Source organism: Macaca fascicularis, chromosome 14, assembly GCF_037993035.2.
Source record: "Macaca fascicularis isolate 582-1 chromosome 14, T2T-MFA8v1.1".
Classification (NCBI taxonomy): domain Eukaryota; kingdom Metazoa; phylum Chordata; class Mammalia; order Primates; family Cercopithecidae; genus Macaca; species Macaca fascicularis.
The window spans coordinates 70,762,104-70,789,197 of NC_088388.1; the positions used below are offsets into that span (position 1 = coordinate 70,762,104).

Here is a 27,094-nt window from a genome sequence, read left to right on the forward strand (position 1 = left end):
CAATTCAGTACTCACGGGAGAAAAATAGACTTTATTTACAAGTAATAACATTTAGAAAAGATCCATCCCCGGCCCTTAAAAACCTTCCCATCACTCCAAATCCCACCCCAGTGCAAGTCTGGGGAAGGTAGGGTGTGAGCTGCCGCTGAAGGCTGTCCCCCAACCCCACTCCTGAGACACAGGCCCATCGTCCTGGGAAAGAGCATCCTCTGGCAGGTGCTCCCACCAGGTCAGACCCAGTCCTGGACTTCAAGAGTGAGGGCCCCTGCTAGGCCCAGCCTCCAGGAGAGCAGGAACCAGGGCCTACTCCTCTTATGGTCCCTTCTAGATCCAGAGGCTAAGAGGAAGACTGGCCAGGCCCAAGGACCCAGCCATCAAAACCAGCCTCAAATCTGGTTGTGATGGAGAAGTGACTTTGCTTTAAGAAAAAAGGAGGCAAGGTAGGGAGAGCGCCCACACTGTCCATGCTCCAGGCCTTCTGGGCCAGCTCTGAGAAGTTGCCAGTGAAGGTCCAGGGACCAGGTCAGGGTGCGGGCAGGCATCACTGTCTCTAGGGGTTTGGCTACTGTTGGCCTGGGAGCTGAGAGAAGGCACTGAGAGGGACAGTAGGAGGAGGACCAGGTGAGGTCAGCATCAGCGACACAGGTGGGGCCACTCACTGGTACTGGCCCTTTAGTGCTTTGCCTGAAAGAGACAGTCACAAGGCCAGATGAGAACTTGGAATGCCACCCTGCACCCACGGGTTCGGAAGACCTCTTCCTGCTCCCACGCCCCCATCTGGATCCCCTCCCTTGTGAGCCCCGTGGTTATCAGGTGCTGGCTGTGCCCGAGCAGCTCTGGGTGCTCTCCGTAAGAATGGGGCCATCTGTCTTCTCTCCTTCGTAACGAGTAGCTACCACGACAGCGACACCTCTCACCCTGCGCCCTCCTGCAGCCTGGCGTGGGCCTGTCTTGGATGCTACTCCGTGGGGTGGTCTAGGGGGTGCCCATGCTCTCATCAGGTTTCCCTCCCCCATCCTGCCAGTGGCCTCTACCTTGCCCTTGGCTCGAGGGGTGGCAGTGGTGGCAGCAATGGCAGCAGCAGTGGCGGCGCTGGCTGTAGTGGTGGCGATGCGTGGAGAACGGCGGGTTCCACTGCGAGTGTTGGGGGAAGCCTTGGACAGGGCCTTCTTTGAGGCTCCCCGCCGCAGAAGGCTGTTCCCCAGCTTCTTGGGTGTGTTGAGGATGCTGAAGGCCATCGACTGGCGCCGGTCAGCCTGCAAGGAAGGGCTGTCAGACCGGGAGACCCAATGCTGCCCTCCCAGGCCAGCCTGCTGTGTGACACTCTGCCAGCAAGGTCCTGCCAGGGCGTCGCTTCATCCCCCTTCAGCCCCAGCCTCACCTGTTTAGTTGAAGCTGGAGCCGCTTTCTTCTGGGCCTCAGTAGCGCTCTGTTTGCGCCCTTCATGTCGGTCTCGGGGAGTCATGGGGCGTGGGAAACAGCTGGTGGCCTTCTTAGACTATGGGGAACAGGACAGTTAGGCAGACAGTAGCAAGAGTCGTCACATCTGAAGCCAAGTGTCTTGTCCTCTTAGAGCTGAGTGGACCTTGTAAGTCAACTTGTGCAACCTGCTCCCCTACCCAACTCTGGGCCAGAGGCTTCCCTTCCCAACAGTTCCCATCCATGGGTTAGACCCTTGGAGAGAGGGAAGGAGAAGGGGAAGTGAGGGAAGGAGAAGGGGAAGTGAGGGAAGGAGAAGGGGAAGTGAGGGAAGGAGAAGGGGAGAGAGGGAAGGCTCCCTTTAGTCCTTGGTGAGCTGGGCCTGACCTGGGCACAATGCTGGAGCAACACCCAGAAGCCTACCTCAGGAGTTCCAGGGCCCTGGTGGGGCTCTAAGGAGACCCGTTTGCGCTGCTGCCGGGTGGTGATGCCAGTGCCCTCGGCTATCTGGATTGGCTGCATGCTGGCTCGGCGCAGGGTCTCCTGGGGATCTCCAGTTTTCATCTCCTCATCTGTGATGGTGCCCAGGCTCAGGGAAGGCTGCATGGGTGGAAGAGGCGGTCAGTGGACCGTAGCTGTGTGGAGATGGAGCAGGACCTGGGGCTGTCCCAGAACTCTGCACTTGCCCGCCATTTAGGGTAGGTGGACCCTTCCTACCTCTCAGGAGGCCTCCCTTCCTGTTCTGCTTTCTACTTACACCCCGGGCAAATGGCCACAAGCAGTGCAGTCCCAACCAGATTCCTCTCCGAGCTCCTGCTCATCCCCAGGGACTTCACTCCTAAGCACCTTCCCTGCTGTCTGTTCTGCCTGGAAGCATGAGAAGGTCACCCTCCCCGTCCTTGGCCAGTCAGTGATCCAGGGCTCTAGTGCTCAGGCTAGATCAGCAGGTGGGATTCTAAGGGAGGACAGGGATGGGAGGCCCTGCACAGTGACCCCAGGGCTCACCCTGGACTCCAGGGGATAGCAGGTCTTCAGGTGTGGGGGGCACACTCGATTGCGCTGCTGCAGCTCTGCAATGCGGTTCCAGTCATCCAGCTGCTCAGGCTCATCCTGGCAAGTGCCCATGTAGAAGCTGTTCCTTCCTGTGGATGGCAGGGAGGTGGGAACAAATGAGCCCGGAGTCAGCAGGTTGCCTGCTGGCCCTGGCATCTTGCCAGCCTTTGCTGCCACCTACCCCATAAACTTGAAGCCCAGCACACCAATCTGATTCAGTGCCGCAGGTGCAGGAGTATGGCACGCAGACTATTTCTATCCTAGGGGCTTGCTCACTGCCTTCTCCTTGGAGAGGGCAGAAGAGGTCACATGCAGAGGCTGCTACTACATCTTATTCACCAGCCAAGGCTTGGTGCCCAACACCCAGAGGAACGAATTAAGGACCAGGAATTGATTCCCAGGGGCTCTCTGGTGCCCAAAGGACAAGAGCTTCCAAGAAGAGTCTGGCCAGCCTGGCCTTTCCAGCAGCCCATCACCACCTAAGGGCATGGAGGACTCCCCACGGCTAAGTGTCACAATTGTGCTGGGAATCCCAGGCCCTTAACTCTGGCTAAGAGTGCCCCTAACACAGCCAGCCCCTAGATGGGCAGGTAAGGAAGGCCCTGAGGCTGCAGGAAGGAGGGGCAGGTGGAGGTGGACGGTAGCAAGGAGGCCAGCCTTGGATTTTTAAAAAGCTTTCCTCTTTTCCCTGTGCCACGATCCACCTTCCATTCTAATTTTGGGGTATAGTAAGTCCCTGTAGTCCCCTCACCTGGAGGGGCCCCACTGGACACCCCGGCCTGGGAGCGACGAGCAGAACTGCGAGTGGTGGGGCGGTAGCCGGGCAAGCTGAGCAGGGCTGAGTTGCCATAATCGGGAGAACTCAGGCGAGCTAGAGACTGAGTAGAGGAGGTGGCTCGCAGGCTAGCCTGGGAAGCCGGAGCAGACCGCGTGCTATAGAAGGATGAGTTGGCGCTGTCTGGCTCTTCCACATCTAGCTTCTGGAAGAGAGAGTGAATCTGTTGCAATGGGGTGGGCCCTGGCACTATACAGAAGCCTCCCATTCCCTCCCAAAGCCCTCAGATCCCACGGCACATCCATGCATTCCCAACAGCTTTGCAAAGGCCCTTAACGTGTGTCTGCAAGAAATGGGCCTTGTTGACAGAAGCCCTCACAAGGTGGTGCTGATGTTGTCAAGACTCTTTTCTATGCATTTTTTTCATGGAGTCTATTCATAATGCTTTGAGGGAGGGAATGCAGAGTGTTTATTGGCCCATTTTAGAGGTGAAGTGCAAAGAAATGAAGTGACTAGCCCCAAATCACACTGCTAGGAAGTATCAGAGCTGTCTCCTGACTAGTCAGGCTCATCCCACAGCCTCTGCTGTCCCTCAGTCCAAGCTTCCAGGGCCCTTACCATTTTCTACAACTTCCCCAACTTCTTGGTAGCAGGGGACACCCTGCACACACAGGTCCTCCCTGCTGTACCGGGGCCCCTCTCCCCTCCTCCCAAACCTCCCCTTCAAGATGTGGAAACAAAGGCAAGGGCCCACAGCCTGGCAGGCAGTCCACTGGGCAGCAACAATGCCTCTCAGCTGCATGGGGCATGCTGGGAGGCACTGGATGGGCTGCAGCTTCACCATGTTCTCTCCCTTCACCCTGCACAGGCTCAGTGCTACACATGGAGAGAACACTAGCCTTAGTCAGGAGGCAGGGATCTAATCCCAGCCCTGCCCTTTTCTTCAGAAGTGCCCCTAACCAAGTCACTGCCCTTTTTAAGACCTCAGCTTTCCCACTGTAACATGGACTGGCTGCTCATCCCTGCCTGCTCCTGAGTGCCCAATGCAAAGACGCCCTTGAGAGGAAGTGGGAATTGCTGCCCTGCAGCCCCTGTCCCGACAGCCTGACCTTGGTCATGGTGATGTTGATGATCTGTGTGGTGCGCCGACGAGCAGAGCGGGTCTTACGACCTGAGTCCAGGAAGACATCTCCCAGGGAGTCCAGGCTGCTCTCCAGGGGGGCCTGACTCCGAGCAGGGATGGGAGTGAAGTAGAGACTCTCCAGGGATTCTACCTTGGGGGGCAGGCGCTGGGAGATAGGTGAGGCTGGTTCTCCAGGGACGCTGGTGCCGTCTGGCTGGGTACGAGGCAGCTTGCTATGGAAAGGAAACCTGCTGAGGTACAGTCTTTTGGGCTAGAAGGCATTTTGTCCAGCCCTTTTCCAAAGTGACCATTTTCCATACTATAAGCAGATGAGGTCAAGCAACCCATGTCTCTGAATTTTCAGAGGTACCAAGGAAAGCCCTTGACCTGGGCCTTCCCTTCAGTCCACTCCCCTGGCTTCTCCTAATACCTCCTCATAGTGGCAATGCCCAGACCCAGATGTCCCATCCTCACCAGATGCCCACGGCTGCTCCACAGCAAACACGTCCCAATCTAAGCCCACTTCTCTGTTCTTCCTCCTTCATCTCCCATTTCAGTGAATACGAGCACCTGCCACTCAGGCCCCCAAACCATGAACATGGGCATAATTCTATGTTGTCCTGCTTGGGAAGCCCAATCACCAAGCTTCCTCAACAGCTCTCCTAACCATACCCTCTCCATGCTTATGTCCTTTTCCTGGTTTGTCTCATCTCCTCTCACCTAGACTCATCATGGCACTCACAGAGGCAGATGAGTGGTGACAAGCAAGGACTCAGGCCAGGCTGCACAGGGTCAAACCCCAGCTCTACCACTGGGGGACCTTGGGCAAATGACTACCCCTCTATGCCCCAGATTCATCTGTTAAAGGAGACAGAATAAACCTACCTCAGAGGGTTGTTGGGGGATAAATCAGGTATAATTGTTATGAGTGCTTTATGTCTAGCACAAAATAAGTACAATGTAAGTGTTTAATAAAAACAATATGTATTTCCAGTCTTAACTTCTATATTGGCTATTAGAATCATCTTTTTAAGATGGAAATTAACCATGTACTCTTCAGTTTCAAATTCTTCCAAGGTTCCTTTTTTTTTTTTCCCTTAAACCTTTCAATTATAGCCACCAAGGTTTCCTCAATGCCTTTAGGATCAAGTCTTAATAGCCGGTCTCCAACGGGGAGTCCAGATGGCCCTCTAGGATCTTGGGCCTTCCTGGCCTTGCATCTCAGCCTAGTCAGGCTCTTTCACAGCCTCTGTTCACACTGCTCTTCTCTGTCAACCTGGCACACACACCTATGGATGCTTTCAAGACTCAGCAGGAGCGATAGCTTCCATGAAGCCTTTCTTGACCGCTTGCTTTTTATTCCAACTGTGCCCTAAACAGACATCTGGTATAATACCTGTTTTTCTTTATTCTTCTCTAAGAATAAATTTGGATCACATCTTATTTATCTCACCAGGATACAGCCTGATAAACAGCGGGTACTCCATAAACAACAGACATAGGGAGGAAGAGTGCCTCCTGACCTAGTGATACTGAGTGGGGTCCCCTCCTCGCAGCTCAGATCCAGGCTGTCAATACTCAAGTCCAGCTGGGGCTTAGCCTGGGGCTCACGGCTCTTTAAAGCATCAGTTGCCACCTGGAATTTGCCCAGGTCTCGAAGCTGCTGGTCTGCGTGGGCAACCTGAGAAGGAGAGGGCCAGGGGGAGAGTGAAGAAAAACCTAAGGCATCAGTGGCCTAGGAGGAGAGGGCACAGGGGTCCAGTGGGATAGGGGTGAGGTGAGTCTGCCAGCCAAATTCTTACCTGTGCCTCCAGGCTGCGCACCTGGGCAGTAAGGTGGCGGCATGTCTGTTCAGCCTCCTTGGTCTTCAGCCCAGCCTGCTGTAGCTCATGGCCCAGCCGTTCGGCTTCAGCTCGCAGCTCTTTGTTTTCCTTCTGCAGGTGCTCCAGGCTCTGCAGCTGCTCCTGCAGCTCTTGGTTCTGCTGCTTCTTGGCATCATAATGAGTTTTGGCTTTCTCCATCTGTGGGCAGAGAGGATGGGTGGGTGGGGCAGAGGCTGGAGGGCAGGAAGAAGGTAGCATGGGCTGGGGCTGGGCTCCTTACCTGCAGCTTATAGTGCTCAGCTGCCTGCTCCTTCTGGCTCAACTGGGCTTGCAGTTCATTCAGCCGGGCCTGGAGGCGCTGGGCCTCCTGCTGGCTCTCACCGCCCTGAGCCTGGACAGCCTGAGAAGAAAGTCCACTCAGGAAAGCTGGTCTGGCCCCTCTACCCAAGTCCACTCATCTGCATCAGCCACTGGGGCTCAAGAGGTGCTTCAGACTCCTGCACTTAGGAAGAGGAAGAAAACCACACCACCCCAGATACACTCCACCCGACTACAGCCTACTGAACCTGAAGTCCACATGCCCTTCAGTCCACATCCATAGTGGCCTTTCCCTGACCAGCTCCTGCCCTATCTTTGCCTTCTTTGAGATAGGACACAAACTGTCTCACCCTCTTTGCATGCACACACAATCTCCCCTAGGAGGAAGGGAACCGATCCTCGAGGAACACCCAGGTGCGGAGCCTGGAGTGAGGCACTTGGCATGTGAGCTCTCTGAGGACAGGGGAACTTGTTTCTCCTCAAAGCCACTCTGAGAAGTCACTTCATCCCCTTTTCAGAGGAGGAAACTGAGTTCAAAGATTTAAGCAAATTGACCATAGCAACAATGACTAAATGGCAGAGTAAGACTTGGTCCACTAAACTCCAAAAGCCCGTGGGGGCTTATTTATGATGCCCACACTGCCTCCTGTCCAGACTATAACTCCTTAAGAACAGGGCCTGATTCTCTGTCCATCTGCAAGGCCAGCAAGTACTCTGCGGTAGATACTGTACAGAAACATCCCACCTTTGCCTCTCCTAACACAGGACAGGCCCCACAAGGAGCAGAATAAACATTTGTTTATTGCAATCAAGACATGCTGTGGCACCATGGTATGAAATGAAGCTCTGAGCTCCCACCAACTCCTAGGACCCACCAGGGCTTTAGTGAGTCCCAATACCACTGATGTCCAATTCCTTTGCCCCTGACTAAAGGCTGTGCAGCCTAGAACTGCAGAAAGCAAGTATTAAACCAAAGAAGGTGACACAGTTGGAATCATTAAGAATGTTATTAAACTGCATTGTAATATTCAACACTGGTGACACTCGTTCTTTCCCTGCCCAGACTATCTGGACTTACATGGTTCAACAGAACTTTATGCAACGGTGGAAAGTTCTGTATCTGTGCTGTCCAATGCAGCAGCCACTAACCACATGTAGCTACTGAGCAGGGACACAATGTAGCTAGTGTGATTGAAGAACTGGATTTACTTTAATAAATTTCAATAACCACACATGACTAGTAGCTGCTGTAGTGGAGACAGTTGAGAGATGGGAACCACCCTGGTTGTCTCTTGAGAGCTCCCAGAAGACACACGCAGGGGCTTCTAAGCCACAGGCTTCCTAGGAGGGCTGCCTGGAACACAGGGTGCCCCTCCTCTGCCCCCACACCCCCACGGCCCGAGAGCTTAGAGAACAGCTTTCCTCCCCTGTCCAGAGGCCAGACCCGTTCCCCCAGCTGCCCCACCTTCAGCTTCTGCTGCTGCACTTTGCTGGCTTGGTCAGAGTCAGCCAGTTTCTTCCTCAGTTCTTCCACCTGGGGAGGGAAGAGGAGGACAGAAGACTCAGGAGGACTTCCCCTGGATGTTCATCCCAGATGTCTACCCATCATGGGGTGGCCCAGACCAGGATCCCCAGTATTCCTAGAATAAACTCAGGCCCTTTCTCTGGCCTCCAATTAGGGAACAGCCTGCTGCCCAGGCTGCTTGGCAGGGCCTGAGTGAGGCAATCTAACACATAAATGTTGCCAGGGCCACCTGTCCATACTTGCCTCTACCCTGAGCCTGCAGAGAAAGAGGCCTGCCCAACCCCTGTCACCTCCAGAATCGGAATTGACTCTGCAGAGCTGACACTTCACCACCACCCTGCTGCTGCCACCACTCTGCAGCCGCAACCTTCCCAGGACCTAGTCTGTAATTCTAGCCGACATACTCAATGAATTGCCATGCCTCCCTCCCAGAAACTGCCAAAGCCCAAGCCCACAGATGCTCAGACCTCTTCCCAACATCCACAGGCTGTTAGGGCTGGTGCTAGCAGCATGGCTGCTGTGGTTAGCATTGGGGGAACAGATTGCTGGAAGACAAGAGCAGGTGTAGCACATGTACTCCAAAGCCCACCCAACTCCCACAAAGAGGAGCACAGGGAGTAGGGGAAAAGAAAGAACATAACAGCCCCATGCACCCCTGGCTGCTTCAAGTATTCTGGGAGTTCAAGCATGACCAGGCAGCACAGGGGAGAGGCAAGGGCTCCATTGCTAACTGTTTGCTATTCACTTTGATTCTCCCCCATTATCACAGGCTCCTTAGAGGAAGAGGAGGGCCCAATTTTTCGGCAGTCCTGGGGTGGCTGGGTAGGAGAGTGACGGGGAAAGGGTGCTCTAACACTAGCTCTATAGCCTCGATGTCTCAGGCAACACAGAGATTCCCGTGAGAAAGAGGCAGCCAGACCATGTGACCCCCCACTCCCCTGCCCCCATCTGGTATAGACCCCTCCTGCTACTTCACCCTCAGCCTTCCTGCTACAGACATCTCTATGCTGTGCTTGGGGTTAGAGCCCCAGAAAGTGATGGGCAAGTGTCCTGAGCCCACAGTTCTCCCTAACCTGTGGGGGCTGCCTCGCATATCACCTTCAAGGCTTCCATAAAGCTGTACTCTGGTAAAAAGGGACACAATGTTAAACGAGGCCCATAGGTAATTCTGCTGTTCCTCTTAGTTGGGTATCCTTAACTAGACACAGTACTTGGGAAGTTTTAGAATCCCAAAGATTGTGTCTGTCGTTGGTTCAGGTGTGGGAAAGATGAAGCCAGTGCTACCCCTTGTCCCTGACAGGCAGATGAGAGAAGGTGCAGAAGGGTGGAGGGGCCGACCTGGGATGGGTGGGATGAAGCCCGAGAGAGCCCAGCACACCGCACTCCTGGGAAGCCTGGGCCTGGATTCCATGGCTTGACCCTGCCCCCTTCACAAACAGTTCACAACAGGAGCTGGCGGAGGCAAGCTGCAGCCGGGCTCATGCACCGAAACTGGTCACCGTTTAAGCAGCCAGCATTTAGCGAGGACCCCAGGCATTACCTGTTTAGTTTGCTCTCTCTGAAATACCTCTAGCTGCTCCACCTGTACATGGGGGAGGAGCAATGGAGACAGAGTGAGATGAGGCCAAAGAGGCACCAGCCCTGCTGCCAGGCTGACCTCACTGAGGCTCTGATACTTTCCCCTAAGGCGCTAGATTGACAGTAAGTTTAAAAATGCCAGTTAGACTGATTCTAGTCCCCAGTGGCTCCTGAGGCATCCAGTGCAGGTGCACCTCTGTATGGGCTGGTGGTCATCACAGCTTGACTCTCCAGTGACAGAGCCTTCAGGAGAGGGGAGGCCACTGACATTTTCTTTAGGATGACAGGGGCAACAGACTTGAACTCCATCAGCCACCTCTCCTTTTCTGCCACCCAGTGAATGAGGAAAGGCAAGACACTCCAGTGTAGGAGCCAGAGGCCCTGGAACACAGGATCGATGTCCCCATGCTCTCAGCTCCTGATCGTTGGGAGGGTGGTTGGGCTGAGTACCTTACCTGGGCAGTGAGTTTCTGCTTCTCTTCCTGGAACCGCTGCCTCTCCTCCAGGACCTTGACCTTGGCACCCTCATACTTGGCAGTCATCACCTCCAGCTCCCGGGCAGTGCTCTGTGCTTCCCGCTGCACCTCAGCCAGACGAGTCTCAGCATCAGCACGTACAGCTGCCAACTCTTGGACATACTTCTCCCGGGCCTGGTCCAACTCCACTTCCAGAAACTGCCGGCCAAGGTTAGCCCGCTCACCCAGCCCCCGGTTCTCCTCTGCCAGCAGGCCATGCGCCTTCTTCAGCATGCTCAGCTGCTCTGCGTAGCTGGCCTTCTCTGCCCGCAGCTGCTGAGCTGTTCGCTCCTGCTCTGCCACCTTCTGCCGCAGAGGAATCAGCTCCCCAAGCTCCCGCTGGGCCCTCAGCAGCTCTGCCCGCAGCCCCCCAGCTGCCTGCTTGCTCTGCTCCAGCTCCTCACGGTGGCGTTTCTCGGCAGCAGCCTGCTCGGCCTGCAGCTGCTGGCAGAGGTGCTTAGCTGGCAGCAGCTCACTCACCAGGGCCTGTGTGCTGGTGTGCTCGAGCTGCAGGGTGGAGAGGGCCTGCTCTTTCTGGAAGAACTTCTCCTGCCACGCCTTCAATTCTTGGCCCAGCTCCTCCGCACGCTCAGCCTGTGAGGTCAGCTCCTGCCGCAGGTTCTCTGAAGCCACCCGCTGTTTCTCGGCCTCCTCCCGGAGGCTCTGTACCTCCTCCCGCAAAGCAGAGCTGCGTTCTGCAGCTCTGGCACTGTTGCTGGCTGTCTCTGCCTGGAGCAGGCGCAGCCTGTCTTCCAGCTTCTGGCTCTTCTCTGACTCAGCCATCACCAGCCGCTTCAACTCCTTGCTCTCCCCCTCCTTCTCCAGGACCTGGCGATTTAGGATGGACACCTCCTCCTCCAAGCTGCTGATGAGGCTGTTTTTCCTCTCAGCCTCTTGCCGGCCCCGGGCCACCTGGGCCTTCCACTCATCTTCAGCCTTGCTGTGGTCTTGTACCTTGGTGCGGAGGGCAGCCAACTCCCTTTGGACCGAGGCTAAGGCACTCTGACTGTGCCCTAGCTCCCGGGCCTTCTCCTCTAACTGGCCCTGCAGAGTCTCCAGAGCACTGTCCCGCTCAGCCCGGGAGGCCCGTTCAGCCTCGAGGCTGCGTTCCAGACTGTCGGCCTGCTCCTGCTGCTGCTGGCATTGCTGCTCCAGCTTGCTCACCTCTGCCCGCAGCGCCTCCAGCTTGGGGCCTGTTGGCTCTGTCCTGCCAGCAGCCTCAGATTGGGCTCCTGAGCCAGATGCGTGCTCCTTTTCTTTCTTAGCCAGCTGTTCCTTCAGTTGCTTCATGGTTTGCCTAAGTTCCTCCAGCTCTTTTATCTGGGCTGCCTCCAGGCCACGAAGCTTGACCAACTCCTGGTCCTTGCCTTCCTTTTCCGTCAAGGCATGAGCCAGTGCCTCTTGCAGGGTAGCAAACTCCACACGCTGCTCATTGAGGGCATTCTGCAGCCGCATCTCAAGCTCTGCTTTGGCCGCCTTCTCCAGGGCAAGATCAGCTTGGGCCCGGCCCCGCTCCTGGGTCAGTCGTGCCACCTCTCTTTCCTGCTGCCCACGCTCCTCCTGCTGCTGCCCCTGGCTCTCCATCAGTGCGGCCCGCAGCCGCTCCAGCTCATTGCCCATCTGCTCTGCCTCCCGTTCCATAGCCTGCAGCGCTGCCTGTGTGCTGCAGAACTGGCGTCCCTGTTGCTCTTCCAGCCACTCGGGCTCTCTGTCCCCTGCCCTCGCAGGCTCCTTGACTAACTCCCGGGAGGCTGTTTCCTGCTGCTCACCTGCCTTGCGCACCAAAGTCTCCAAGCGGGCCACCTCTTTGCTAGTGGCAGCCATCTTTTCCTGCAGAGTGGAGAGGTCGTCTGCAAGCTTCTGGGCCCTGACTTCCTTCTCTTGGACCTGTTGGAGTGCTCTGGCCAGGTTGGCGTGGAGCTCAACTAGCTCATTCTGCTGCCGGCTTATCTGGAGCTCGCTGTGGGATTCTATGCCTGCCACCTTCTCCTTTGCCTCCTGCAGCTCCTGGCGGGCCTTCTCACATTCTTCCTTCAAAGTCATCAGCTGTTCCTGGAACATGGCTCCATACTGCGCCTCCTCTTGCTGGCTCTCCTCATACCGTTCACGCCAGGCAGCTACTTCTTTGACAAGCTGCTCACACTCACTCTCAGCTGTGCGCTGGGCAGCTATGGCCTCTGCCAGCTCCTGCCGCAGGGCTTCAGTCTCGGCCTGATGGGCCTCTCCAAGCTGCTGTAATCGAGCCTCCAGCCCCTTGCGCCCAGCCTTCTCTTCTTCCAGCTCCTTTTGTTCCTGCTTATGCTGCTCCACCAGGCTTCGGGTCTCTGCCTTCAGCTCAGAGATACAACGCTGCTGCTCTTCCAGGGCATCTGCAGCCCTGCGCTTCTCCTCTTCAAGGCTGCCCTTGGTGACCTTCAAGGACTCTTTGAGGGCCTGGAGCTGCTCCTGGAGCTGGTCCTTCTCCTGGGCCACCCTTTCTTTCTCAGTGGCTTTTTGCTGCTCAGACTGCAGCTGGAACTCTAGCTCTGCTACCTGGGCCTGGGCCTCATGCTGTTCCCGGCAGGCTGTCTCAACACGGGCGCGGAGTTCCTCCACCTTCTGGCTCAGCTCTGCCTTCTCCCGCTGGGCCTGTGTCACTGAGGTCTGAGCACTGTCCCGGGTTTCATTAGCCACCTGAAGTTGCTGCTGCAGAATCTCCAGCTTCGCAGCCTTCTCCTTCTCCAGTGCCTCCAGCTGCTGGAGAGCCGCATCCCGCTCTCTTAAGGAGGCCTCTCGCTCCTCTGCAGCAGTGGCCAGTTGCTGGGCGTGGTCCCGCCTAGTTACCTCCTGCTTCTCTGCTACCTCCTTCAACTGCTGCTCCTTCTGCTTCAGGCTACTGCTCAGCTGCTCCACCTGGTGGCGGAGGCCCTGGGAGGCCTGTTCTTGCTGTTGGAGGGTCTGTGCTAGCTGGGCCTGCTCCTCTTTGGCCTGCTGCTTCAGGTCAGCCAGTTCTTGATCCTGTTGCTGGATGGTGGCATTGAGTGTGGTGAGCTCAGAGGTCAGAGAGGCCACCTGGGCAGTCAACCGGGCCCCATGAGCCTGGGAGGCCTGCTCCAGCTCTTCCTTGGCCTGGCTGAGGTTGGAGATGGAGCTCTGCAGGTTGGCGATCAGGCTAGATAGCTGCTGCTTTTCTTCTTCAAAGTGGTCCCGCTCAGCAAGCAGCTTGGCTTCCTGCTGGCCTTGCTCAGTCTCCAGCGTCTCCACCCTGGCTTGGAGCTGTGTGTTGTTTGCAGCAAGAGTGGCTGCCTCTTGTTTCAGGGTTTCCAGCTGGTGGTATAAAGAGATAAACTGGGATCAGCATGACTCCTCAGTCACCAAGCCTCCTCTGGAAATGGCAGAACACCAGGAACCCAAAGGTACTGAATGTGAGTCCACACCAACTCCCAGCACACAGGTCGTCCTGTGCATTCCTACCTGCAAGACATCACCCAGCACCTCGCCCTTCTCCTGGGGTGGGTTCTCCCGCAGCAGGGCCAAGTGTTCTTCCAACTGTGAAAGTTTTCCCTGAAGGATTTCGTTCTTCTCTTCAAGGCATTTCTGGGAGTAAATGAGACCCATGTGAACAGAGAGGTGGAACAGGCACCAGATTACCACACAAGCCCTCATAAACATCAACAAACATGGGGCCCATCATCTTGTTACCAAGATACTCCTTTGCCATGACCTAGAAAAAAGCAGAAATCATGGAACTGGGAGCATGAGGGATCTGACTCTAGACCTAGTTCTAAGGCAGAATAAAATCATAATGTGACCTTCTTACTACTTCCCCAAGGCTGCTGAGTTTACTTCAAATTTCCTTACTGTATACCCTTCCTCAGATAAGTCTTGAGTCCTAGATTATCCAAATCACCACCAGCTGCCCACCATCCTCTGGGAAGCACTGGCAGCAGCTGCAACATCCCCCAGTCCCAAACCCACTTCTTCACCACCACTGTTCACTAAGCACCTGTAAGAGGCTGTGCTGGGTGCATCCCTATTTTTTTTTTTTTTTTGAGATGTAGTCTTGCTCTGTCGCCTACGCTGGAGTGCAGTGGCGAGATCTTGGCTTACTGCAACCTTCGCCTCCCAGGTTCAAGAGCTTCTTCTGTCTCAGCTTCCCGAGTAGCTGGGACTACAGGCATGCATCACTACACCCAGCTAATTTTTCTTTTTGTATTTTTAGTAGAGACAGGGTTTCACCATGCTGGCCAGGCTGGTCTCGAACTCCTGACATCAGGTGATCCACCCGCCTTGGCCTCCCAAAGTACTGGGATTACAGGCGTGAGCCACCGTGCCCGGCCTGGGTGCATTCCTGAATTTCTAATTCACTTACAAATGTGAGAGGCAGCTATTACTATTTCTCTTACAGAGCAAGAACCTGAAGCAGATGCTAAGTGCCAAGATCAAGGGCTACATGGTTATTACTAAGTGGCCAAGTTGGGTTCTTACCAATAGCAACCATAACAACTGGTTCACTGAGAGCTTACTTTACACTACGTAATGTGTGAAGTGCTTTACATACATTTTCTCATAATAGGTGGTAAGGCTGCTACTCGTTATTACTCCCATTTTAGGGAAAGAATGCTTAGATTAACTTGTCCAAGATCCACATCTTATAAACACCAGAGATAGGATTGAAAGGTATACTATAAAGTGAGGGCACTGACTGGGGAAAAAAATAAAAATAAATTAAAAAAAAAGAAAGGTGTACTAGACTGAAGCCCACAACCTTTCAACCTTTCAATTACAGCACACTATCAAACCTTGAAGAGAAAGCAGCTTAATACCCAAAGGCCCAGAAGAGCACAGTGGTAAACTGGATTCAGCTTTGCATATGTGGTCAAGACTGTGGCTGTGACCCCAGCAGAGGGTTACCTTATCCTGCAGGGCTGTGCTGAGCTCCTTCTCCAGCTGGGCCTGCTTCTCCAGCCACTCCTGAGTGGCCCTGCTGTGCTCCTCTGTCAGCTCATTGAGGGCATCCTGTAGCTGCTGCAGGTGACTGGCAAACTCCCGCAGCTGAGATGGGCAAGTGAGAATCCCCATCACCCAGGGTCAATGCTGACCCTACCACTGCTGTCTGCTCCCTGAACCCCAGGGGCTGGATGCCTCCAATTATCCTGCCAACCCTCCACAAACCAATCACAGCCATCACACCTCTAATTCAGGACCATAAATCAAACTTTAGGGTCACAACCCAGTACCCGGGAAGCAGCCAATTAGGGGACAAGGAAAGGGGCAAAATATGCAGGTCTCTGGAGAGACTGCAGCGTAAGACAGGTGCTGGGACATTCTTCTCAACCCTCTCTTGGGGAGCCTTCCAGACTGCCTCAGCCCTGAGGGGCCTCCATGCACACACCACCTTAACACCCACCTTAAAGGAAAGGTCTCCATTCTCCTCCAAAAGCTGGCTGATCTTGCGATCCATCTGGCTCTTCTCTGTCTTCAGGTCCTGGCACTGCTTCAGGGTTTCATGCAGCCGCATGGTAAGGCTGCGAGGGAGGGAAGCAGCGAGAAGAGAGTATGGATGGGCCCCTGGCTGGGTGCACGGAGGGGCGGGAGCCTGGGAAGGCATGCAGGGAGAGTTGTACCTCTCATTCTTGTCACGTAGCTCCTCAAGCTCCCTGGGCTCCAGTGGGCTGGCTGCCTGCTTCTCATTCAGCAGGGCTAGGCGGTCAATGCGCTGCTGCATCATGGCTATCTGTGCATCTGCCCAGAGTGGAGGGAGGAGGAGAGGAGAATCAGCACAGAACTATGTGCAGGAGGGGAAGGGAGGAGGTGGCATAGGGAGGAGGAGGCATACAGAGGAGGAGGAATATGGTATCCAATCTAAGGGAAAGAGAAGATGGGGACAAAGACAGAACCCAACTTCCAGGAGGTCAGCCTGACCACAGGCCCAGGGCTGAGCTCTAAGCTCCAGGGTCCAGCAGAGGGGACAACATGCGAGCCCAAAGGGACATCCTTCTGGCAAGTCTATTCACACATCTGCCAGCGTGCCAGCCACCTACCCTTCTCGGTGAGGAGCTTGCGGTTCTCAGCCAGCTCCAGCTCCAGCTCATCCCTATTACTTCTCTCATCGGCAAGCTGCTTCTTCAGCCGTCTCATCTGGAACTGTGGGGTCTGCAGGATATCGCCCATGGGAGAAGCTGGAGAACCTGAGAGAAAGCTGAGGAGGGAAAAGGCCCAGTTGCATTGGTAAGAGCCTAAGATCTGAAGCAATCAGCAACAGGCAGCAGGAAGGGAGTGGGGTCTGTGAAGTGTCCACTAGCAGCTGGGAGGCCTGTGCACCTGGGTTCTATTTGCAGTGCTACCTCAAGCCTCATGACATGATCTTGAGAAAATTTTTCTTCTCACTGCCTTAATTTCTTTGTCAGAAAAAAAAAAAGTGATACATTATCCTTGGCTCTGCAGAGATGTACTAAGAGAAGGGACTTCATTGTAGTCTTTGAGGAAGAAGGGTATTCCATAAACAGGGAACAGCTTTTGAGGGAGACCTTCTGCGCATGACAAATCCCAACCAATTCCCCCCATTAATACTGGGGAGGTGAGGAGATCCCAGATCTACAGGATTCTCCAAGCACTCCTAGAGGCTGGTCAACAGCTTAACTCTAGAAGGTAGGAATGTGAGGAATAGATGGATGCTGAGGCCCTATCCCAGGAGGAAAGGCCCAGAACATACTTGTTCCCACTGGAAGAGGAGGCAACCTTCTGTAGCTCTAGGAAGCGAATCTCCCTCTTGGCCTGGTGGCTAGGTGGGGAGAGCTCTTCAGGGAATGTGCTAGAACAGGTAGAAGGGACAGGAGCTGGGGGTAAGAAATAGACAAAATAAATCAACAAAGATTAGTAAGAAGGTGAAAAGATTTGCATCTTTATGCAATCTGAGAACTTGGCCTTAGTGGGAGTGAATCTGTGGATACTTATATGTAAACTACCAAGGAAGGCACTGGGCAGAACCTGGTGTCTGGGTTATCCACAGTTCCGTGTCTCTAACCAAAATAAAGTGCAGGGCTTCCATTTCTACAGAGCATCACTACTCAGAGCACAGTGGAGTGAGGGTGTTCTCTGGCTCAGAAACTGCACCAAGTGCTCAGCTTTTTCCTCAAGTCCATACTGCAGAGACGGCTTGGGGAGCCCTGAGCAGGATCTCCTCGCAGCCCCCAACAACCTTTCCTATCAGAGCCACTGACTGCCATTTGGAATTCTTCCCCCCAAAGTCTTGTACCTCCAAAATGCCCTCCTCAAAACCCTTCTCTTTCCTTGGTTTCTGTGACCACTTTTGTAGGACTTTCCTACCTCTAATTACCCATTCTTAGTCTCCTCATCTGCTCCTCCCTCCTCTACCCACCCTCTAAGCTCCCAGAGATCTGATGGGGCCTCCTGGCTCTGCCCATAGTGCCCACGGATTCAGTGGCCATCCAATGCTGACTTGCAAACCTATCTTCTGGTCCAGAGCCAGCTCCTGAATTCTGGACTCACATTTCCAACATCTCCACCTGAAGGTCTCATGAGGAACCTGAATACAAGGAACATCAAACTCAATGGCTAGAACTCGCCTAGACCTCCTTCTTACATTCCTATCATCCACCAGCTGACCTCTTCCTCAGAAGACCAGCAGAACGATCACTCTTTCTACTGTAGCACCAGCCGAGACCATTGATATATTCCATACTTAGATTCCTTATCATATTTCCTGGTTTATGTATCTGCCTTTCCACCTAGAACATGTGCTACATGATGGGAAAAACATTTTTTAAAAGACTGTGGGCTGGGCGCAGTGGCTCATGCCTATAATCCTAACACTTTGGGAGGCTGAGGCAGGTAGATCACCTGATGTCAGGAGTTTGAGACCAGCCTAATCAACATGGTTTAACGCCATCTCTACAAAAAATACAAAAATTAGCCAGGTGTGGTGGCATGCACCTGTAATTCCAGCTACTTAGGAGGCTGAAGCAGGAGAACTGCTTGAACTTGGGAAGCGGAGGTTGCAGTGAGCTGAGATCACACCACTGCACTCCAGCCTGGGTGACAGAGAGAGACTCCATCTCAAAAAAAAAAAAAAAAGACTGCACATTATCAGCTTCTAAGCCTAGAGTAATGATTGTTTAAAAAATAAAAAACAAAAGTAGGTATGATCACTTGTAAATATCCTACATCACTGCTGCCAGGCAGCAAGGAGGAGCTCCATAGGAACTGAGATGATACATGACCCAGAAATCGACCTACTCCATTACACACACTTTTCCTGACCACCAACTCTGCCTTGTGTTGCAGACAGAAACAAACCCCCACCGCACTTCTTGACAACTCAGGATCCTAGTATTCCCCATTTCAGAGATGAGGGGATTCTCAGGAGTATGTACCTACTCACCTTTCCGCAGGAAGTTCTCTAGGTCCTCATTAAGGTTTAGCCCATCCTCATGGTCCAGCACAAATTTAAGAATGACAGCCAACTCAGCCTGGGCCACAGAGAGAAAAAGAACATCACTGAGGTGTTAGGCCTCTGAAAGGATGGCTGCCAGGAGCTCCACCCTGGCAGTGCCAGTCCCTGGCTCCCTCGTGCCCTAGAAGCCTGCTGGATCCCATTCTCCCTCTCAGAGCTGAGGTCCTATGACCCAGCCAACAACATTCAACTAGAGATATGTTCACCCCACTTGCTCCCTTCCCTCCCACCTCCCCTCAAGATGTACCCAAATCAGAGTTCCTGACTGACTGCACTCCTGACCACAAGCGAAGTGACTGTTAAGGAAAGTAACACAATCAGAAAGTTGCTTTTATTGTTATTGTTGTTAAGGAACAAGGTCTTGCTATGTCACCCAGGCTGGAACACAGCAGCACAATCATAGCTCACTATAACCTCCAACTCCTGGAGTCAACTCCTCCTCCTCAGCTTCCCAAGTAGCTAGAACTACAGACACACACTGCCACACCCAATTCTTTTTTTTTTTTTTTTTTTTTGAGACGGAGTCTCGCTCTGTCACGCAGGCTGGAGTGCAGTGGCCAGATCTCAGCTCACTGCAAGCTCCGCCTCCCGGGTTTACGCCATTCTCCGGCCTCAGCCTCCCGAGTAGCTGGGACTACAGGCACCCGCCAGCTCGCCAAGCTAGTTTTACGTATTTTTAGTAGAGACGGGGTTTCACCGTGTTAGCCACCAGGATGGTCAGGATCTCCTGACCTCGTGATCCGCCCGCCTCGGCCTCCCAAAGTGCTGGGATTACAGGCTTGAGCCACCATGCCTGGCCAGTTCATTTTTTTAAAAAAATCTTTTTTGTTGAGACAGGGTCTCGCTATGTTACCCAGGCTGATCTTGAACTCCTGGCCTCAAGCAATCCTCCTGTCTCAGCCTCCCAAAGTGCTGGGATTATAGGTGTGAGCCACCACACCCGGCCAGGAAGCTTTTATATATAACTATGTTGGCCTCTTCCAGATGACCCTACCAGAGGAAAGGATGAGATAAATGAAGTGCAAGTTCTGTGGAAAGACACACACACACACACACACACACACACACAGAAACACATATAGGAACAGAGAATAATTTCTATGTATTATCCTAAAACATATATTACAGTTAAATATATGCACATAAAAAAGGACTTGAAAGTACATCCTTTAAAATGTTAGCAACCTCTGGGAATGAGTTTATCGGCAACTGTTATTTCCTTCTGCATGCTTTTCAACATTTCCCAGATTTTCTATGATGAATGGCAATAACTGTTATAACTGTATTTTTAAAAAGACCAGTATCTGCTGTTCAAAGAAAAACAAGTCAGGTGAGGTGAAGCACGGGCTAGGCCCGCTAGGTGGCATGGAGGCACAAGGGCTTACCTGAATTTTATATTCAAACTGTTCCCAGTCCCTGGGACTTTTAGAGCTCATGGTAGAGTGGTACAAGAGCAGCATGGTCATCTAGAAGCCAAACAGGAGGCAGTCACTGAGTGGGGCTGTCTCTTGTCTCAGTGGCCCCATTCTGGGCAGTTCTGGGGACTCTGAGCTATTCTGGCGATTCTTCTGAAAGTCCTAGAATTCAGCAACCCCAGGCCACCATCCTTAATAGCTCCAGGAAACATTTTGGGGTTTTTTTTCAATTGAGGACACAGCGTACACTATACAAAAAGCTGAGCACCAAGATTCCTGCATGGCTCAATTCCTGGACTCATGGAACCCTGGGTGAGAAGCTTTAGGTACCCTCTATAGGTCAGCACCCAGAAAGAACAGAGGGAATGACGCAGACTGAGCTATAATAAAAATTTGGTGATAGTCGAGTGAGACCTGATTTCTGCCAGGTCTCCACCAAGGCCCGCAGTAATGGTCTAGTAAACTATTGTTTATTTCATAATCTCTGTCATAAGATCATGGGCTCCTAGAATCCTTGGGCTAAATCAGCCTCTGACTCAGACAGGTGGCTGCCTGATTCCACCTCCAATGTACTAGAGCCCCAGAAATAAAGCACCCATCATCTCCCCTTGGGTTAAGAGAAGGCCCTGCAGGGTCCCTCGGGTACCATCACTCCAACCCTGCTCCGCCTCCCCAGTCGGGTATTCCATAAGTACCTTGGCCAATTCCAGCTCTGATCCCTCTAGCACCTTCTGTGCAGACACCAGGCATTCTGGAGAAGAGGGATGTTTTTGATTTTCTGCAATGACAACAATGTAGAAAACAGGGTGAACTTCCTGGGAACCATACCTGAAATCCCAGAACACTTAAATCTGGGGAGCAGAATGGCTATCTCTGGTGGAGCTATGAGATGTAGGGCTCCTTACTCCTTATGCCCTCTTTCCCCTGCCTTACAATTTTCCATCTGAAGTCAGTTCTATCCTGGGTCAATCCAAGGGCTACAGGGATAATGGAAGAAGAAAGCAGCCTGGGAATTCACAGCAACTCTGGGTCATGACATTGCACTCTCCCACCCACTCACCAACTCTCTCTCAGCACCACAGAGGAAGAGCCCAGAGATGCCAGGTCACTTAGAATCCTGTTCCAACTGAGATCACAGAGGAAACCTGCAGCTAGGTCAGAGGAGGACACCTGGGGATACCTGACTCTCATGCTGCCCAAGGGTCTGGGCTCAATTATTAACACCTTGCTTTATCTAAATATAGCCTCACTTTTCCTATAATTCTCTAGGAGTGGAGATGGCAGCTAGCTCCCCATGTCAAAGACGAGGACTGTGTGGTCTAAGGCTGGACAAGGGGAGGGGAGCTGAAAAGCACTGTACTAGAAGCTTTGCATATGTTCTTATTTAATCCACCCATCCACTTGAAGAGCAGCTATCGTCTCCATATTATACATAGGGAACCTACATCCAGAAAGGTCACACAAGCAGTGAGGGAGGTCAAGATCAACCTTAATCTGCCTCTGCCCCTACACCTATCGCCTAAGCAACGAATTGAAAGTTATCTGGGAAAAATAGTTTTTCTTGCAAGGGAAAGACTCTCGCTTCTATCTCCTTGAAGCTGGGGGGGAACAGAAACTTAAGGTGCTCAAAGAGTTCAAGGTGATAGGTCCCAAAAAGTAACCTTCTGGCTACACCTAGATCTCTGAGAAGGGCTCTGGGACTGAAGGGACACTCTTCTTACACCAACTGATGGAGGCATCACAAGACCCAGGGGATCTGAACCAGCTGTTTTCATCTTTGTGTTAAAGAGTGGGGAGTCTTGAAATTTTTCTCCTCTAGACACTCATGAACTAGTTCCTCTGGACTCTCCAATCCCACGAGCTGAGGAAGCAGCTTCTTCATAGCTGGATAAGAAAGGTGCTTACTCTGCAAAAAACTGCAAACAAAGTCCAGTCTCTCTGGCACCGGCTGCTGCAAGATTTGCTGTCCCTCTTCAGTGCCATGGCTAGAAAAAGAGCAAGTATTAGGACCAGAGTATTCAGCAATCTTTGCCTCTTTGCTGCTGCATTTCATACTACCTCCCCATTCCTTCCAGTCTTGATCTCTGCTGGATCTAGAAGAGATCCAGATCAGATTGGGAGACAGGTGACAGATACCAGGACACCATTTATCCAGAAGGAACTGTCTGGTGGGTGGGAAGTGGGGACTTGAGGCATGGGGTTCTTCTGGAAAAGATGGCATTCTATCATCCTCTTTGCAAATATAAAAAAGCTCTGTGGAAAGGGGCCAAGAGGAGATGGAGGCAGCCCAGATGAATGGGAAGCTAGATTACACCATCTGGAATGTCTCAACTCTAAGCTGTCAGGAAGCCTGGAGAACACACCTAGGGTAAGAGTGAGAGAAGACCATGGGGAAGAAAAAACACATCCAAGAACTGAAAGAACAGGAGGAAACAAGGCTCTGAAGTGACAGGGTGAAGTTCCCCCACTAGGCTGAAGGCTGAGATGGCAAAAAGCCTCCCAGAGGAGGATCCCAGGGACTAGTTTTTTGTTTGTTTTTTTGAGACAGAATCTCACTCTGTCGCCCATGCTGGAATGCAGTGGCACGATCTCGGCTCACTGTAACCTCTGTCTCCTGGGTTTAAGCAATCCTCCTGCCTCAGCCTCCCAAGTAGCTGGGATTACAGGCATGGACCGCCACACCTGGCTAATTTTTTTATTTTTTAGTAGAGATGGGGTTTCGCCATGCTGGCCAGGCTGGTCTCAAACTCCTGACCTCCACCCACCTCAGCCTCTCAAAGTGCTGGGATTACAGGCTGGAGCCACCGTGCCCAGCCAGGACTAGTATTCTCGATTAGTGGTTCTTGTCTCTACTTGCTTTACTGGAAAAGCAGGCAGTGTGAAGAGAGCCATGAGGAGAGGGAGACAGCAGGGGGAGCTCTCACACAGCCCAGGAGGCTGAGGCAGAATTGCTTCAACCCGAGACAGAGATTACAGTCAGCAGAGATGGTGCCACTGCACTCCAGCCTGGGAGACAGAGGGAGATTCTGTCTCAAAAAAAAAAAAAAAAAAAAAAAAAAAAAAAAAAAAAAGAATACTAATCCCTGGGATCCTCCTCTGGGAGGCTTTTGCCATCTCAGCCTTCAGCCTAGTGGGGGAACTTTGCTGGATCCCCTAGCTAACTGCGGTTCCATTTTCAGAAGCAGCAGGTAAAATACCACTTCAGTTAGAAAGCTGAATTCTCTAGGCTACAGTGGGAGATCCTGATTAGTGAGAATCTAAACCCCTAGTTCTCAGCCAACTTTCTGGAGGGCAGGGCAGGTCCAGAAACTTCCAATGCCAGAGACATCATGAAAGCACAAGCGTCATCCAAGCCAAGACTATGAGTGTACCTCCCCCCATACCCCATGTGATTACAAAGGCTTCTTCCAAGTGAATCCCCCACTAGAGGCACTCTGTCTGGATAGTTGGTCTGAGATCAGAGACTCCTACAAAGTCTTAAGGAGATGCTAATCTCTTACAGACTCCCAAATGAGCCATTTCCCCTACCCACCCACAATCTGGAATGTTGTGACTCCTTGGCTCAGTGTGGAGCAATATTTACCTCAGAGTATTCCATTAACTAAAAATAAAAAGAGGTTCTCAGGTGAAATGTTTGAGAAATGCTGGGTTAAACTAAACTGAACATTTTTATAGAAGATACAACATGCATTATTTCCTAAACCTATTTGATCACAAAACCCTTCCCCCTACCCCTCACAAAGCCTGGTTTAAGTAAAGCTGCATGGAGCATGCTTTGGACAACAGTAATCCTACAGAAATCCAGCCCATCCTTTAAGACAGTGCTGAAGTCTCATCTCTGTCAGGAAGCCATCCACAACTCCTGCCAGTCATGCCTCCGCTGTCCTCCAGGTCTTCCTGCAGCACTCATGAATGCAACTGCACCATTTACAACTGCCCACTCCAACTGCACTAGCTGAAAGCAAGGAATAAAGTAGGTGCTCAATACACATGGGCTGACTGACAACTGAGGGATGCTTTTTACTGAGAAGAGCAGAAATAAATGTCAGCAAGATAAACATCAGAACTGTAAGTTTTCTGGCAAAATGCCTCCACTATACTTTGTTGTTCAAGCCTCACAGCTATCAAAGAGATGGGACAGCCTTTTTTGCTTTAGGCTATTCACGCACAGAAGAACAGAAAGGGAAACTTGTCAGAGGGGTTGATCCCAGTTAATTTTCCCATAGAGAAGGCCAAGTGGCCAAGCAATTAAACCCTCCTCAAGTCCCACAGCTTCTTTTTTTTTTTTAAAGAATTATTTTTCTCAGGGCGCCCCTTGTCCAGTGTGCAGACAGGAGTCATCCAACTCTCACAGCTTCTATCTACCCTTCAACCTTGCCATCCTCTGCTGCCTTCTGCTGAGAACTAGGCTGCTGATTTAGGTTGGCACTAGTAGCAGTACCAGAAATGTAAGAGCCAGAACATATTAACCAAGAACCTCCATTTCCCAAAAGGAAGCTGGTCTGCAATGTGCTGGATCTGAGATGGAGATGAGCGTTAACCTGGGATTTTAATATCGCCTACCTCCAACTCCCCCTTCTACTGCAGCCTAGGTTCAGGCAACACCCTAGAAGACAACTTGAAAATGAGCATCTTGAATTTTTGATGCTTCCTATGAAAATTTCCTACCAGGTTATAAACCTACAGTGGCTAACCCAAGGACAACACACATCCTTACTCTTGGGCACATCTACTGCTCTTGTCACCAGGCCAAGGAAATTTCTCTCTTCAAAAGCAAAAGTTCCTTGATCTATTCTGAGGTCATAAAAGCATGCTGCCCCATATTTTGTGTTACAATACAAGGCATATTATACCTGGCTGCTTCACTTTTAGTGAGGTTAAAATTAAACACAGAGTTAGGTATTGCCAGCCTAATGGTTTTACCAGCCATTAATTGTAGGTGCCTGGATCTGTCACTTCCTTAGGGTTTGCAAAATAATGATTTTCAATAGAAGTTCCAAAATGCTGACTTACAGGTGGTACACAACCCCAACTGTGAAGTGTCTTTGCCAAAAAAAAAAAAAAAGTGAATCAAGCTTAGATCTAATTTTCAGTATATAGGCAGCAAGGGGAACAGTGGAACAAGTTAAGCCGCACCATAATAATGCAATTAACAGAATCCAGGATTTAAGAATTTCTATAAGATTAAAAAAAAATGAGGTGGTGTTGAGTGGGGTGAAAAAAAAGCAGGACACAAAACTGGTGAGAGGAAATGACCCCCTGATGAAAGATCTTAAACACCAGGCTGAAAATTTTAGATTTCTACCTATTAAAAATGAATACTCACTGAGGTTTGATGAAGAGTCACTGAAGTGTCACAAAGAAAACAAGATTTGAGAAAGATTATTGAGAACTCATGTATAGGAATGAACTGCAATAAGGGCAGATTAGAGAAGAACTAGGCTAGAAGAACTAGAATGAGGCAGAGGGAGGGACATTGGTTGTGAGCAGAGAGGATGATGACCAATTAGAGATCAGCACCAAGGAGAGAGAGAAGTCAAGATGATGTTGAAATGTCCTGCCTGGGTAACTGGAAGAGAAAATGGTAGTGTCTGGACCCAAATAAGAACAGTGACTTCTTTTAGAGTTACTAAGGCAGGTCCCGGTTAGAGAATATGGAATTTTTAAAAATCCTATAAGACAACCCACGACCAACACACATTTCAAATAAAAAACCACTTTAGCAGACCCATCTGTCCTGGGCTACTCAGCCCCACTAGACCTTGCTGATGGAGAATACCAACTCATCTCTTTACTCAACAAACATTAACTAAACCTAATCAATGTAGTGTAGGGAAGACCCCAAGATGAATCAGACACAGTTCTGGCCTTTGTTAAGCTTAACTCTACCTTCTTTCCCTATCAATGAGCTGTTACCTATGAATGGGTAAAGTGCTTGCTTCACAGAGATGTGAGTCCCTAATACCAGTTCCTAACTGCCACGTATGGCACATAAACACCTTCAACACTTCAGTTTATCCTTGGCCTGGGGTAAACAATCTAATGTGCTTTCTTAAAAAAAAAAAAAAAAAAGACAATGACTGATCTATGCTCGGTCCCAAAAAGGTAGGATACTGGGAGGAAGCCCCACTCTATTCATTTCCCAGATAACTGTGATGTTCAAAGGAAATGTGCTAAAGACACAGACCAAAAGGCCAAACCACAATCCTTGCTGCATGGTAACAACAAGCTTTTTAAATGCTCTTGGACCTCAGAAAACAAGTTAATTGAGGCAGTAAAAACCCCAGAAGTGTATTTATTTTATAATGGCTTAGAAAGAGGCATATCTGTACTGTGCTAACAAGTTACAGATGAGATTTCTAGGTGTTTCTTCTTTCCTTCAGATGTGAGAGCTTTCCCTTTCTTCCCTCAGAAGGTTGCAAAGAGGGCTTGTGGCATAGGGTAGGGATGAGTCAAGAAAAGAGGGTTGTAGAAGGCTTCTGGTGGGACAAGAGAATGGGGAGCCCAAGAGTGAGCACTTGTAAGAATGTGAGGGCATGGAGCCTTGGAGGCTCTCCTGTGCAAGAGTGCAGAAGCCTCAGGATGGGACAAGCGCGAAACCTCTCCCATGGAGTGGCACAGCGACTGGAAGATGAAGTCAATGTATTCTTGCCTTTAGGCCCCACCCTGGCTTATGATGTCCCAATCCTGCCCCTGATTTCTGGTCATAGCCATCACCAAGTAAAGAGAACAAATACAGCTCCCACCCCAGCAATCAGCTTTGCCTTAGAGGCTAGAGAGACGTATGGTGTGTACTCACAGTCTGTCAATGATCTTGATGAAGATGCTGCAGTCCTGGAGCTGCAGCACAGCCTCCACAGGGTCAGCCACATGTAGACTGTTCACCTGTGAATCAAGGGGAACAGCCTAGTGAGACGTTACAAACGCCAGAAGCAATGTGGTTTGCTCCTTTTCCCAGAGGCTCAATGTGAGTGCTTACAGTTGTAGGCTATAGGAATAAAAGAACTGATGATTCTCAGGTTTTTAATTTCAGGAAGGAGTGCTGCTGCACTCACTCATCCAGTTACAGCCACCTGAAATGCAACCATCAGAGAG

At 51.6% G+C, this 27,094-nt stretch overlaps 1 protein-coding gene across 29 annotated transcripts in view; it reads right to left on the reverse strand.

The window, feature by feature from the left end:
* Positions 1-11: 11 nt before the first annotated feature.
* NUMA1 (nuclear mitotic apparatus protein 1) overlaps positions 12-27,094 on the reverse strand; it is an 81,162-nt gene continuing 54,079 nt past the window's right edge. For 19 of the 29 annotated variants that reach the window (XM_015435420.3, XM_065529555.1, XM_045370275.2 and 16 more), the window contains 24 exons: positions 26,799-26,884; positions 21,905-21,984; positions 20,695-20,777; positions 19,970-20,050; positions 18,513-18,600; positions 16,824-16,947; positions 16,153-16,310; positions 15,736-15,853; positions 15,519-15,636; positions 15,023-15,163; positions 13,583-13,705; positions 10,070-13,435; positions 9,577-9,618; positions 7,977-8,045; positions 6,474-6,593; positions 6,173-6,391; positions 5,894-6,051; positions 4,357-4,603; positions 3,224-3,452; positions 2,425-2,561; positions 1,843-2,019; positions 1,382-1,498; positions 1,035-1,256; positions 12-684 (listed from right to left, as the gene is read on the reverse strand). In XM_015435420.3, the coding sequence (XP_015290906.1) occupies positions 673-684; positions 1,035-1,256; positions 1,382-1,498; positions 1,843-2,019; positions 2,425-2,561; positions 3,224-3,452; positions 4,357-4,603; positions 5,894-6,051; positions 6,173-6,391; positions 6,474-6,593; positions 7,977-8,045; positions 9,577-9,618; positions 10,070-13,435; positions 13,583-13,705; positions 15,023-15,163; positions 15,519-15,636; positions 15,736-15,853; positions 16,153-16,310; positions 16,824-16,947; positions 18,513-18,600; positions 19,970-20,050; positions 20,695-20,777; positions 21,905-21,984; positions 26,799-26,884 (6,315 nt within the window). In that variant the 3' untranslated portion in view covers positions 12-672. The remainder of the gene's footprint in view (positions 685-1,034; positions 1,257-1,381; positions 1,499-1,842; positions 2,020-2,424; positions 2,562-3,223; positions 3,453-4,356; positions 4,604-5,893; positions 6,052-6,172; positions 6,392-6,473; positions 6,594-7,976; positions 8,046-9,576; positions 9,619-10,069; positions 13,436-13,582; positions 13,706-15,022; positions 15,164-15,518; positions 15,637-15,735; positions 15,854-16,152; positions 16,311-16,823; positions 16,948-18,512; positions 18,601-19,969; positions 20,051-20,694; positions 20,778-21,904; positions 21,985-26,798; positions 26,885-27,094) is intronic. The other 10 variants (XM_074014546.1, XM_065529562.1, XM_074014550.1 and 7 more) reach the window with 1 other exon arrangement.